Raw genomic sequence first — 13,481 nt, 5'->3', positions numbered from 1 at the left:
TATTAAAAAGTGGTCTAGGTTGAAAATACAATTCAACTGGTGAATGACCAAAGGACAATAAGAAACCAAGAAGTTTCACGGTTCCCATTTAAAAAAAAAAAAAAAAAAAAAAAACCTCAAAGGCTGGCGTCAGGGAGGACACTGGCTCCTCAATTATCCCTGGTGCAGCCGCCAGACTCAGCGAGGTAAGTGTGAGGAGTCACCACTGGGTCCTCTGTCCGTCTAGCGGGGCAAATGCCTGCAGATGCCAACTCTGCTCCAAGAGACCGTGGCTCCAACCCAGGAGTGGAGCAGGGACAAGCACAAGGCCTGAGCTCTCTCGCAGACCCCTAAAACAGTGGGGCCATCTTGACATCACAACCCCCTGCCAGGAGGAAAAGGAGGGGGCAAAGACGCCAAAGACCAAGGATTCTATGTGGGGGCCCTGCTGGGCTCCACCCGCCATCACTGGCTAGGGGGACCCGCCTACAGGTACCTCAGGTGCGGCAGGGCCACGAAGACGGCCAGGGATAGCTGCGGCCTCTCCTGCCACTAGGGGTCAGGTCAGACCAATGCATCAACTATCACCGTCCCTCAAAGGCTGGGAGAAATGAACGGTCCGGGTCCCTCACAGCCAGCCCAGCAGCCTTCTCCTCTCTGGTCCTCCGCTCCACCTCTGTGCAATGAGGTCGGTGGAGGGCTGGGCGCCCTCATTTTCATTTGAGAAATGAGCTCAGCATTTCTCAAAATGTGGCCTGCATGTGCTCTACGTCCGTATCACGTCAGTACAGCAAGTATCATCACTTTTCATTGCATTACGGACCAATAACAACCTCATCAACAGCTGGCGGTGACTGAGAATGGCATTTGAGAATGGTCTGGAGATCAGCATCTTTCAAACGTGAGTAACGGACAGTTCCTTCATCGTGAAAGCTGTTCTCGCAAGACTCCCGAGAATCTGCTCACAGACCCCCAACTCCAGTGGTTCCATAGGCTGCCTTTGCAGTGCAGGCTTCAGGCCTTACGTATTTATCCCACGGGAACATCTTTTAATTCGGAGTGGTCATTGCAAACATTTAGTCTTTTTGTTTGTTTTGAGACAGAGTCTGGCTCTGTTGTGCAGTGGTGCCATCTCAGCTCACTGCAACCTTCGCCTCCCAGGTTCAAGTAATTCTCCTGCCTTGGCCTCCCAAGTAGCTGGGATTACAGGTGTGCACCACCACACCCATCTAATGTTTGTATCTTTAGTAGAGACGGGGTTTCACCACGTTGGCCAGGCTGGTCTCGAACTCCTGACCTCAGGTGATCCACCCACCTCGGCCTCCCAAAGTGCTGGGATGACAGGCGTGAGCCACTGCGCCCGGCCAAACGTTTAGTCTTTATAAATGGAAGTTTTTTTTTTTAAGTCTAAGTGAAAATGCAAACTTTAGAAGTGTTTGTAGAACCAGCAGATTCCTGAGAATATCTCCAAGCAGTTCAGTTTGAAAAGTAGGTCTAGATGTCCAAAAGCCAACTGTTCTGTGTCTCATGGGAGAAAGGCTCCCATTACAGCCAGGAGGACAGAAGCGAGCTGTGAGGAACTGCTCTAAGTGGGGTGAGGTGCCAGGCGGCACAGCACAGGGCAGTGGCACGTCTGCCGCTCAGGAGAAAGACCAAGAGTCAGTGCCGATGTAGGGGACGAACAGCCTCCCTAGGGGCAAGGATGGACGGCTGAGATGGCTTTCAGCCCTGGGGATTCTCAGTGATGTTCCCATCAGCCTGGGAGACGAAAGCTTTGACATGAAGGAGGCCAGGCGCGGTGGCTCACACCTGTAATCCCAGCACTTTGGGAGGCCAAGATGGGGGGGATCACCTGACGTCAGGAGTTCAAGACCAGCCTCACCAAGATGGTGTCTCTACTAAAAATACAAAAAATGAGCCGGGATGGTGGCGGGCACCTGTAATCCCAGCTACTTGGGAGGCTGAGGCAGGAGAATCACTTGAACCCAGGAGGCAGTGAGCTGAGATCGCACCAATGCACTCCAGCCTGGGCCTGGGCAACAAGAGCAAAACTCCGTCTCAAAAAAAAAGAAAAAGAAAAAAAAAAAAAACTTTGACAGGAAGAGACAAAGGCATGTAACTCTTCTTTCTAGAATCATTTCAGATATCACTTCTTTCAAGAGCGATCCCAGGAAGGTGTGGGTGAACTCCCTAAGTTGACACAACAGCACCGCCCAAGGTGCCCAGGAAAAAAATACCAAAACTAGAGATGGTTTCCTGAGCTGGGCCAGACACACAGGCCTGACCACAGGCATGGCCTAAACATCAGAATCCACCCCAGGCCCCAGGGCTCCATCCGGCTGAACCTGGCCTGCCCCCAGCTCAGGCCTCCACGCTTGGGAGATGTGACGGCAATGATGAAAGGGACAGGGAACGAGAACTCGTGTTCCCCACCTGGGAGGGAAAAAAGCTGGTCACAAATGGCCAGGCGTGGTGGCTCACACCTGTAACCCTAGCACTTTGGGAGGCTGAGGTGGGCGGATCACCTGAGGTCAGGAGTTCGAGACTAGCCTGGCCAACATGGTGAAACTCCATCTCTACTAAAAATGCAAAAATTAGCCGGGTGTGGTGGCGGGTGCCTGTAATTCCAGCTACTCAGGAGGCTGAGGCAAGACAGTCGCTTGAACCCGGGAGGCAGAGGTTGCAGTGAGCCAAGATCGCACCACTGCACTCCAGCCTGGGCGGCAGAGCAATACCCTGTCTCAAAAAAGATACTAAAAATAAATCTGGTCACGACCGTCAGGGCCCCAAAGCTTACTCCATGTGACTGTCCCACGGTGCTACCTCAGGTGGGTGTGAGAGCAGAATCTGGAAGCAGGCTTGTCTTCAACCTACAGTTGCAGGGATTTAGTGTTGAAAAGAATTCCCTGGATCCCTGGATCAAAGACGAGTCGTCATAAAGTCTTAAAGCATTTCCTCTCTTGTAAGCTCCTCCAGGAATACATCAGATCCCCTGGAGTCAAACAGATCAACTGCGACTCCTGCCAGAGGCGGGGGACTGGACAGAGCGGCCTCAGGCCACTCTCTTTACACCTGTCACCCGTATTTAGCCGCTGGACCACCTCCTCCACTGGACAACATGGGCAGAGTGTCCACAGCCTACAAGTATCTCCAGGATATAGAAATACTTGAAACCTGAAAAACCAATTGTTAACTTCCTACAAGAAACCTGCAGAACTCAAAACAAGTGCTTCATTAAATGCCTACAAGATACAACATTATGTTGGCTCACCAACTGCAGCTCAACTCATTTTTTTTTTTTTGAGACGGAGTCTCGCTCTGTCACCCAGGCTGGAGTGCAGTGGCGCGATCTCGGCTCACTGCAAGCTCCACCTCCTGGGTTCAAGCGACTCTCCTGCCTCAGCCTCCTGAGTAGCTGGGATTATAGGCACCCACCACCACACCCAGATAATTTTTGTTTTTGGTTTTGGTTTTTTTTTTGGACAGAGTCTTGCTCTGTCACCCAGGCTGGGGTGCAATGGCATGATCTCAGCTCACTGCAACCTCTGTCTCCTGGGTTCAAGTGATTCTCCTGCCTCAGCCTCCTCAGTAGCTAGGACTATAGGCACCCACGACCACACCCAGCTAATTTTTGTATTTTTACTAGGGACAGGGTTTCACCATGTTGGCCAGGATGGTCTCAATCTCCTGACCTCGTGATCCACCTGCCTCGACCTCCCAAAGTGTTGAGATTACAGGCATGAGCCACCACGCCCGGCCTCAACTCTTATAGTTCTATATAAATTACATTTACTGAGGGATGCGGAACATTTTGATACGCGGGCTATGGAGTGTGGTGGAGCCTCTGGAAGGAAGAGTCTAGAGCCTGTGGAAGGCTTGATGTGGTCCCCACTTCCTGCCTGCCCCAGACCCAAGCCCGTTTTCCCATTTACCGCATCTCACACTCTCCACTCTCTCACTGGGTTGTCCGGCCCGGCACCCTCTCTCTTCCTCTGTTCCTCTTCTTCCACATCCCTCTTCCGTCTTGATCTCCCAGTTTCTCCTGTTTCACCCTGGCTCCCACTGTCCATCAGAACTAAAACAGGTGCCCCAGGAATCTCCCACCAGCCTGGACAAGCGGCTTAGCTCCTTTTCCCAACCCCAAGAGGAATCTTGGCAGCTGGCCCCAACTAGGGCCGGAGGAGCCGTGCCCTGCTCTCTGTGGTCCAGCCAGGCAGTGGGGGACTGACCCCAGGCCTGCCCGGGCCCCAGCCTAGTGTGGGTGGAATCTTAACAAAGTCAGAAAGTGGGAGGTGGTGTCACATAGCCATTAAAAGCACAGGATTTGGAACCCGGCTGACCTGGATTCAACTCGACCTGCTCCCACAAATGATTCTGTCTCTTTGAGGCGTGGTTTCCTCACACAGAGTACTATGCCCATAATTATTAAAACTGAGTATGAATTATTATACCAAAATCATTACACACCCAATAACAGCCTTCCTCCCAGGGCACTGAGGGCAGTTGTGAGTCTCCGGGTGGGATAATGTATGTGAGGCTTTCACTTTATACAACCGTAATAACAGCTAACATTTTTGAGCATTTACTGTATTCCAGGCAATCTGGATTTTCCAGGCAAGATATCAATGAACTCTCACGATGGCTCTGACAGGGGTCCTGCTTCTTATCTTTACGTCGTTGACAAGAAAGCTGCACCTTAAGAGGCTTTAAAGACTGCCCCGCATCCCACAGAGCTGGGGTTTTAATAGAGGTGGGTGTCGCCTCGGCCCCACACATCATTCCCCATAAAGCCCTACACAAAATGCCCCCAGATGGGAGCCTTCCAAATCCCTAACAGGCAGTCCAGCAGAACACTGACCTGAGACTCAGAAGACCTGCGTCTGAAATGAGGCTCTACCTCTGCGTCGGTGTGAGGACCTCAGCAGGCCTGTGGCGTCCCTCATCCTGTCCCCGTGTGTGTTCGTGAACACGAGACCCGTTCCACCACCTGCACAGGCTGACGGCCAGGCTCAAGCCAGATGCTGGATCTACGTGCCGTGTGGACCAACAAGCACTCAGCAAGCGTAAGACGAAAAACCTTCTGTACCGCACGCCAGCTCGGGGGCCGTCCGAGCTCCACTTGAATACTTCCAGGGACGGGGAGCTCACCGCTTCCTTTAGCAGCTTGTTCTAGTTAGTTTCTCCCTTGGTAACGGCCAAAGGGACTCGTCTATAGTTCCACGGCCCCCGCCCAGGCAGGTCTTCCAGTGCTCGGCCGGCCGGCTAGGAAGAATCATTGCGGCGCCCACAGCAGCTACGAAAACCCGTAAGGGCTGCGGTCCTCGCTCCTGCCATTCTGCCCTGGGCTCCCCGACCCAGGAGGAGGCAGGTGAAAGCGCCGATGTTCCTGGCTTGCTCCGGCTCCTCTCCGACTGCTACCTCTTTACCTGTCCCTGCTTATCAGACTCCTGGGCCCGGAGGAGATGACTGAGATCAAGGAAGGAAGGGGAGGCTGCTGAAGAAACTGTTGGCTGCTCCGGCCTCACACACTTCCTAAGGCCCCCCGCCTTTGCAAACACCTGGGGTGCTCCTGCGTTTCCTGTCACCCCTCGAGCTGGCCCTTGGGCTCTGAGGTCAGGATCCCATGGACCTTGGACCACTTCCTTTCTTCCCCAATCCCAACCCCACAGCAACCATCAGTCACTCTGATACCTTAAAAGACTCCAGGAACCCCCCGTGGCCTCCATTCTCAAACTTGTCCTCCTCTGGGCCCAGTCCCAGCATGGCCTGCGTGTGGGCGTGGAGCTCATCGTGAAGGTTGTCCAGGAGGGCAGCCCTGGTCCGGTCCTAGAAGGGAAGAGGGTGGGGATGGAGAAGTGGGCTCTGAGAACCAAGATGTGCCCTCTCCTGTGAGCTGCAGATACCTGACCTGGGCGCTGGCATTTCGCCCAGCCCGGCCCAGCAATGGTGTGGCCCTACAGCTGGGCTGAGCTTCATGCTCACAAATGCTGCAGCTAAGACGAAGGCTGTGCGCCTGGCCTCCTGCTGTACTCCCCCTGCCCTTCTCCCTGGGTCATCCCACCACTGCCACAGCTCCACCCTGGTGGTGGAGGATCCCAGCCCGGCCCTCTGCCCCAGTTCCACATCCACACACCCAACTCCCCACTGCTCCTCTCCATGCAGACGCTCGTCCAGAGCCATGTACACGGACGCCCGGGGCCGCCATTCACACAGACGAGGACCGGCCCTTTCAGCAACCCAGCCTTCGCAGACACAACTCGGCCACGGTGTCATCAAAGAGCCCAGGCTGCAGGCCCGAGAGTCACCCTACAATCAATCCCACGTCCCCCAACACTTACAACCAGGAGTCCACCAAGTCTTCCCAACTTTGATCCTAAACCATTTCCTCCCATACCGTACAAGCCTTCGTCATCTCTCCTGGATTCCTGTAAAGAGCTTCTAACTGGCCGCCTTCCCGTACCTCCTGCCCTGCAACCTGTCCCTGTCCCTGTCGTTCTCAATGACACCACTGTGAGAGCAATCCCCCTGGCATACACACCGAGCCCCCCACTCTCCTGCGTAAGCACTTTACCAGCAGCCCACCTCCCCGAGCTCAAAGCCCTTCTGGATCTGAGCCAACCAACATCTCCAGCTGAGTCTCCACCATTCCAGCCCACGTGGGTCCTTCGGCCACAGCAAACCCTCGTGACATTACGCTCTGGTTCTTCCCGGCCTTTGCTTATGCTGTTTCCCATGCCAGGTCGGCCCTCCCTTCCCCACTCTTTCCTCCTGGCAGAAGGTTCATCCGATATCAAGATTCAGCTGCTTATCAGCCACCTCCTCCAGGAAGCCTTCCCTGAACACACCCTCCATCCCCCACAGGCAGAAGCAGTCACTATCTGAGCTGTACTGACCTCCATCCCAGCCTAGTGCTGGCACACTGTACTATAACTGTCTATTTAGTAATGATCCCCCCGCTCTTCCCCCACCGTCCTCTCCAGGGATAGAAACTTATCCCCATATCCCAGAGAACAGAACAGGGCCTGACACACAGTAGGTGCTTTAAAAATGACCGATTGGCCGGGTGTGGTGGCTTACGCCTGTAATCCTGGCACTCTGGGAGGCCGAGGCGGGCGGATCACCTGAGGTCAGGAGTTCAAGACCAGCCTGGCCAACATATAGAAACCCCATCTCTACTAAAGATACAAAAATTAGCCGGGTGTGGTGGTGCATGCATGTAATCCCAGCTACTCAGGAGGCTGAGGCAGGAGAATCGCTGGAACCCAGGAGGCAGAGGTTGCAGTGAGTCCCGAGATCATGCCACTGCACTCCAGCCTGGGCGACAGAGCGAGACTCTGTCTCAAAAAAAAAAAAAAAAAAAAAGATGGAGGAGCCCTGGATGAGGCTGGCTAACGGGCGGCCCAGCGGGCGGGAGGGAGACCTTCAGAACCCACACTCTCACCTCCAGCTTTGCAAACTTGTCCGACTTGCAGCAGGCGTTCTCGGCATTGGTGAGCTTGGTGAGCAGAAACTCCCTGAAGTCCGGGCCCTGGAACAGACAAGACGGCCCTCAGGTCTGTCATTCTCGGCTGTTGCCGGGAGATCTTCAGCCACGGTGACAGGCAGCAGAGCTGGGGGCGTGGGGAGAACCCCTGAAAGGTCCCTTCTGACACTGGATCATTGCTAGCCCAGGCCAAGCCCACCTGCGAATATCCCAACACGGAAACCCGCTTCCCTGGTCCTGGGAGGCCACAGCGGCACTTCCACAACTGGAGCTCACTCTTGCCCAAGGCTCCTTGACCGGGGCCTGACATAAAAACCCCTCTTTCAGCAGAAAGGCAACCCCAGGGTCAAACGCCCCGCCGAGTGGTCCTATGCTGGGCCAGACTGGCAGCATAAAAGAGGTGGCGAGAGACCCCAAGAAAGGAGGTTCCCCCCAAACCTGCAAAAGGATCTCCCTAACGTTCCGAGCTTGAATTCGGCTCCATCCCAACCATTGCTACTCAAGCACTGAGACCTGGCACTGTGGATGCGAGACGAGCACAAGGAAGAGTGTCCTACCTTCTGGAAAACGGGGGGGCTGGGCAGAGGTGGACCAAAGGTGGGCACATCTTCCCGCGCAGTGACAGACACCTGAGTGAAACAGAGCCATGGGATGGACCTGGAGGGAAGGGACGGGCACTGCCCCTACGGGAGCCACACTCCTCACAGCAAAGCTACCCACTTTCTCCCTCCTCGCCTTCCCATAACACAAACAAAATACTCCTGTGGGCACCGCCAGTGCAGGCCCCGAGCCTGTTCCCAGAAGTGGGGCCGGACGGTGCGGGGCCGGCCACAGCCTCTCATCTGTGCTCCTGGAGGCCAGAAGCAGGTTTGGCAAGATGACTGGACAGGGCTAGGACCCTAATTATAATGCCACACAAGTGCCCGGGAGATGGTATCTCATGGCCTCATTCGACAGTGATGCTAATCCTACTGAGAAGGCACAGGGAGAACTGCTTTTCCCTGATGAGGAAACAGATGCCCAGAGACACACAGAGAAGCCCCCAAGTCCCACAGGTGATTAGCCGCAGAGGAACAGAGCATCCAGACTTCTCCCGACCCGTCTCTGGGGTTCTCCTCCCAAGCCTGACTCCTCAGCTCGGCCATAAATCAGAATTGCTTCAAAATTGCTTCAGGTGTTTAAAAATAAATACTGGGTTCATGGGTTCTGGCCTAAACCTGCCGAATCGGAAAGGCAGGGTCCCCTGGAAGCTCTCGTGCAGCCAGTGGACCCGTGTTTGGGAGCCCTGGCCCCACACACAGGGTCAGCCAGTCCGGGGCCCAGGCTAGGAACTGAGGGTGGGGCGTGCACCTCTGGCAGCCTGAGCGAGCCTGAGCTTTCGAGTGACGGCATCCAGGTTCTCTGCATGGGGGTCTCCCAGGTGTGGGACGAGCCCCGCACCCCACCTTCCCTCTGCACAGAGGTGCCCTGATTTCACCTGCCCTCAGTCCACGAGGCTGTGGGGCTCTCAGGAGACTGCCCTCCCTTCCCCGTGCGGCCGCTGATGTGAGCCCGGCCCTGGCGTGCTGCCAGCCTCCCCAGCCTGTGAAGTGGGGCAGATGCAGAGAGTCTGCCAGGGCGGGTGAGCAGGCAGCTGGGCACCGAGCCAAGGAAAGGCCCTGCCAGAGTACAGAGGGGAAACAGAGCAGGAGAGAGCTGGTCAATACGGGCTTTCTCTTCCCAAGCTCGAGGCTGTCTGCCCGGCCCGAATTGCAGTGCCCAGAGTCAGGAAATGGTGCGTGTTCGGCTGACGTGATTTCTGGCTGGGCTCCAGCAGCTGAACCCAGTTCCCTACCACCACCCACCAGGCACCGGCGGCCCAGGTCAAGAATTCAGTCACAGAGCCAGAATCAGGGGTGGGGGTGTGGGAAGGCGACGGGGAGGCTGCAGACTGCGGGCACCTGGGACAGAGGCCAGAGGGCAGCCCCAGCTCTCCCCTTCCCACCCCTACTCCCCGTCATCTTCCAGCCTGCATTACAGTGGTCTGTGCGACTGTGTAAGTGGCTTCAGACACATTCTCAAATGTGTCCAACCCTCCAGCGGGACAGTCCCACAGCAGAGCCCTGTGGGCCACGTGGGGGACAGGGTCCTTCCTTGTGATGTGCTTTCACCTTCCATCCTCATTGTGCGCCTCTCCTGACCCCATTCCAACCAGGCGGCCAGGCCTTTGTTGTTCCCCTCTCTTGGGGACATCTGGGTCACTGGGCTGAAAGCAGAAGTTGCCTGAACACAACCCCACCTTCCTGTTTTCTAAATGCAGCGAGGGCCTCCAGTGAGGGCTTGGAGGGAGACAGGCAGGTGCAGGTGACTCTGGGGAAGGGACCTGCATGGCTGGAAGGAGGAAGGAGCTTGGTGTGAGTCATGAGGATGCACTGGGAACCTCAGAAAGCTTAAAACCTGACAGAGTCCCCACACCCAAGGTGCCCTGGGAGCCGCGGTGGCGCACAGAGCACTGTCCAATCAACAGACAAATCGTGACGGGAAACGGGGAGGGGGCCACAAAGAGGCCTTCCCCAGTGGTCGGCTTCACCTGAGATTCCCGACACCTTTGAGGACTTCCGGAGGCAGGGATTTGCAGGGAGGGAAAGGGGGTAGTCCTGGTGATGGCTGAGCTGGACTTTCCTTCCAAGCTGGTAGGATGAGGACTACACTCATTTCTGAAAACTCCAGTGTGATGCTCCGTGCACACCCGCGTCCACGGAGCCGATTTCTCGCCTGCTCTGATGGCTCAGTGAGCAAGACCGTAGGCAGACCCAGACAGGAACCTCAGCTCCACAGCTCCCGGGCTCTGCGGCCTCAGACCCTAAGTGGGTTCAGCTCTCAGCTGCCATTTCCTCCGCCAGCGAGAGGTCCTGTCTCACCAGGGCTTGTCAGGATTCAAGACTGTGCGTCTGAGGACCCAGCACAGTGCCTGGCATGAGCAAGCAGCTGGTAAGGGGTAACCACTGTCACCCAGTGGCCTTTTCACTTCCCCTGCTGACCTGCACCCAGTAAAGGGCTCCTGAAATAGACAGAGTTCCCCCAAAGCACCTTGCAACCCACCCCACACACACACGCGCGCGCGCACACACACTCTCAAGCACGCCTCCTTCCCTCCCGAAGAGTATCAGGCTAACAGCCCGCGGGTGTCTACTCCAACTTCCTCATTTCACACAGACAAAACTAGAGGCCCAGAGAGGAAAGGAACAAGGTCACGCAGCAGAGGCAGGGCCAGGACCAGAACCCCAGGCTGCCCAGCCCCTCCGTGGACAGAAGAGGACCCCTTCCTGCACATACCCAGCCCTGTCCCTCCTTTACTCTTCTTTCTTCAGCTCTTCCTCCCCAGTGGAGGCCTCCGGGGGCTGGCTCAGTCCGGGAGGAAATCTCAGCCGTCTTTGCCATAGCCCGAGCCTGCAGGGGCCAGCTAAGGTCCTGTTTCACCCAGGCCCGCTGGGGGATCTAACCAGGTCCTCCTCACAGTCTGTTAATTACCTGGGGTGCTGCCGGAAGTGTGGATGGACAGCGCTTTGGGGAGTACCTTGGAAGGCTGGTCCCCCTCCCTGGCCCCATTCACACATCTTGTCTTCCAGCCTCAGTGTCTGCCTGGCAGGTGGAGGGCACGATCAAGGTACCACAGCCTGCTCCTCCTAGGAGCCCTACCTCTTTGCTTCTCATCACCCCTCTGAGTACAATGCTGTGCTTCGTGGCTTAGAAGAGTGGGTAAAGGCAGCTGGACACAGTGGTTCACGCCTTCAATGCCAGCACTTCGGGAGGCTGAGGCCGGCGGACCACAAGGGCAAGAGTTCAAGGCCGGTCTGGCCAACATGGTGAAACACCATCTCTACCAAAAATACAAAAATTAGCCAGGTATGGTGGTGGGCACCTGTAGTCCCAGCTACTCAGGAGGCTGAGGCAGGAGAATTGCTTGAACCTGGGAGGCAGAGGTTGCAGCGAGCCGAGATCACACCACTGCACTCTAGCCTGGGTGACAGAGTGAGACTCTGTCTAAAAAAAAAAAAGAAGAAGAAGAAGAGGAAGAGTGGATAAAGACTTCTAGCACCAAAGCTGGAGGTGGGGTGGCACTTTTTGGGATCTCTGATTTTTCTCTCTATGGGTGCACCACTCGGCAAAGGTCTCGGGAGAGTGGAGAAGCTGGTTAGCTGAGATGCATTTCCTATTGGGAAAGAGAAGCAAATGCTGAACGTCTACAGGAGGCCTCATTCTGCCAGAGGGTCTGGGAGCCCTCCTATCACATGGCTTCATTTCAAGGATCCTTCTCAGTAGTTCTTCCTCTTCAAGTGTCTATTTTTTTTTTTTTTTTTTTTGAGACGGAGTCTCGCTCTGTCACCCGGGCTGGAGTGCAGTGGCCGGATCTCAGCTCACTGCAAGCTCCGCCTCCCGGGTTCACGCCATTCTCCTGCCTCAGCCTCCCGAGTAGCTGGGACTACAGGCGCCCGCCGCCTCGCCCGGCTAGCTTTTTGTATTTTTTAGTAGAGACGGGGTTTCACCGTGTTAGCCAGGATGGTCTCGATCTCCTGACCTCGTGATCCGCCCGTCTCAGCCTCCCAAAGTGCTGGGATTACAGGCTTGAGCCACCGCACCCGGCTGCTCAAGTGTCTATTAAAAGAAGAAGTTGACTAGTGCAGCTGCCCAGTGGCTGACCTGCACTCCCTGCTTCTTCTGTCCCTTCTCCGGCATCAGGAAGGCCCTGAGGCTGATTCTGTTACCTCCACGAGCCCCGTTCCAGCCTGGTGCTTGGCGCACAGTAGGCACTGAGTGAGTCAACTTGCTTCGACCAACACATGAATCAAGCAGCTGTTTGAATTGAATGCCCATTTCAGTCAAAGCAGGTGATCCTCTAGCCTTCAAGAAATGGGCTGGGCACAGTGGCTCACGCCTGTAATCCCAGCACTTTGGGAGACGGAGGCAGGCGGATCACTTGGGGTCAGGAGTCCAAGACCAGCCTGGCCAACATGGAGAAACCCAGTCTCTCCTAAAAACACAAAAAATTAGCTGGGCGTGGTGGCGCATGTCTGCAATCCCATCTACTTGGGAGGCTGAGGCAGGAGAATCACTTGAACCTGGAAGGCAGAGGTTGCAGTGAGCCGAGACTGCACCACTGCACTCCAGCCTGGGCAACAGAGCAAGACTCTGTCTCAAAAAGGAAAGGGGAGGGGAGGGGAGGGGGAGGGGACGGAGAGGGGGAGAGGATGGGGAGGGGGAGGGGACAGGAGGGGAGGGGAGGGGAGGAGTAGGGGTAGGGGAAGGGAGGGGAGGGGAGAGGAGGGAAGGGAAGGGAAGGGAAGGAGAAAAGAAAAGAAATGAAAAGAAAAGAAAAAAGAAAAGAAAAGAAAAGCCCACACCATGTCTTCTCCAACTTCAGCTAAAACTGCTCAATGGCAGGGATGCATGAGCCTGGGCATAAAGGAATCAACCTCAACAGGACGGAGTTGCTATTTGGTTTCTGTTGCTTGTTTTGTTTTGTTTGTAGAGACAGGGTCTCACTATGTTGCCCAGGCTGGTCTTGAACTTCTGGCCTCAAACAATCCTCCTGCCTCTGCCTCCCAAAGCACTAGAATTACAGGCGTACGCCACCGTGCCCAGTCTCTTTTTATTTTCTTCTGACGATTCACATTTGGTTTTAAAAGGTGACGTGAATTTTGCACTTAACTGAGTGGGAGTGCAGTGGCATCCCGAACCCCAGGAATCAGTATGGGCTGAAATTATTTGATGGGAAACATTGTCAGGCTTCACGGTTTCCCATTAGCAATCACAGGCTCATCTTTCCTCTCCCTTAGAACAGTGGTTCCTGATATTTTGTGGAGCAGGGAGCCCTTTGAGAATTTAAGGTATGGCCTCTCTTTTCAGGAATCCAAGGAGGGGCACAAATTCAGCATTTTGCACTTATCTGCAGGGAGTCAGAGACTACCTAACCCTCACCTTGAAAGCCCTGCCTCAGTCTATCGCCCTTGAGTCCTGTGCCCGCCACAGCACTGCGATT

The 13,481-nt window shown here is 55.3% G+C and overlaps 1 protein-coding gene across 9 annotated transcripts in view; it reads right to left on the bottom strand.

The window, feature by feature from the left end:
- RAP1GAP2 (RAP1 GTPase activating protein 2) overlaps nucleotides 1-13,481 on the bottom strand; it is a 299,993-nt gene that overhangs the window by 24,945 nt on the left and 261,567 nt on the right. For all 9 annotated transcript variants that reach the window (XM_077969813.1, XM_077969814.1, XM_028835883.2 and 6 more), the window contains 3 exons: nucleotides 8,020-8,091; nucleotides 7,421-7,507; nucleotides 5,671-5,805 (listed from right to left, as the gene is read on the bottom strand). In XM_077969813.1, the coding sequence (XP_077825939.1) occupies nucleotides 5,671-5,805; nucleotides 7,421-7,507; nucleotides 8,020-8,091 (294 nt within the window). The remainder of the gene's footprint in view (nucleotides 1-5,670; nucleotides 5,806-7,420; nucleotides 7,508-8,019; nucleotides 8,092-13,481) is intronic.

Source organism: Macaca mulatta, chromosome 16, assembly GCF_049350105.2.
Source record: "Macaca mulatta isolate MMU2019108-1 chromosome 16, T2T-MMU8v2.0, whole genome shotgun sequence".
NCBI classification, from domain to species: Eukaryota; Metazoa; Chordata; class Mammalia; order Primates; family Cercopithecidae; genus Macaca; species Macaca mulatta.
The sequence above is the reverse complement of the archived record's forward strand: the minus strand, read 5'-3'. Positions and strand labels throughout refer to the sequence as shown.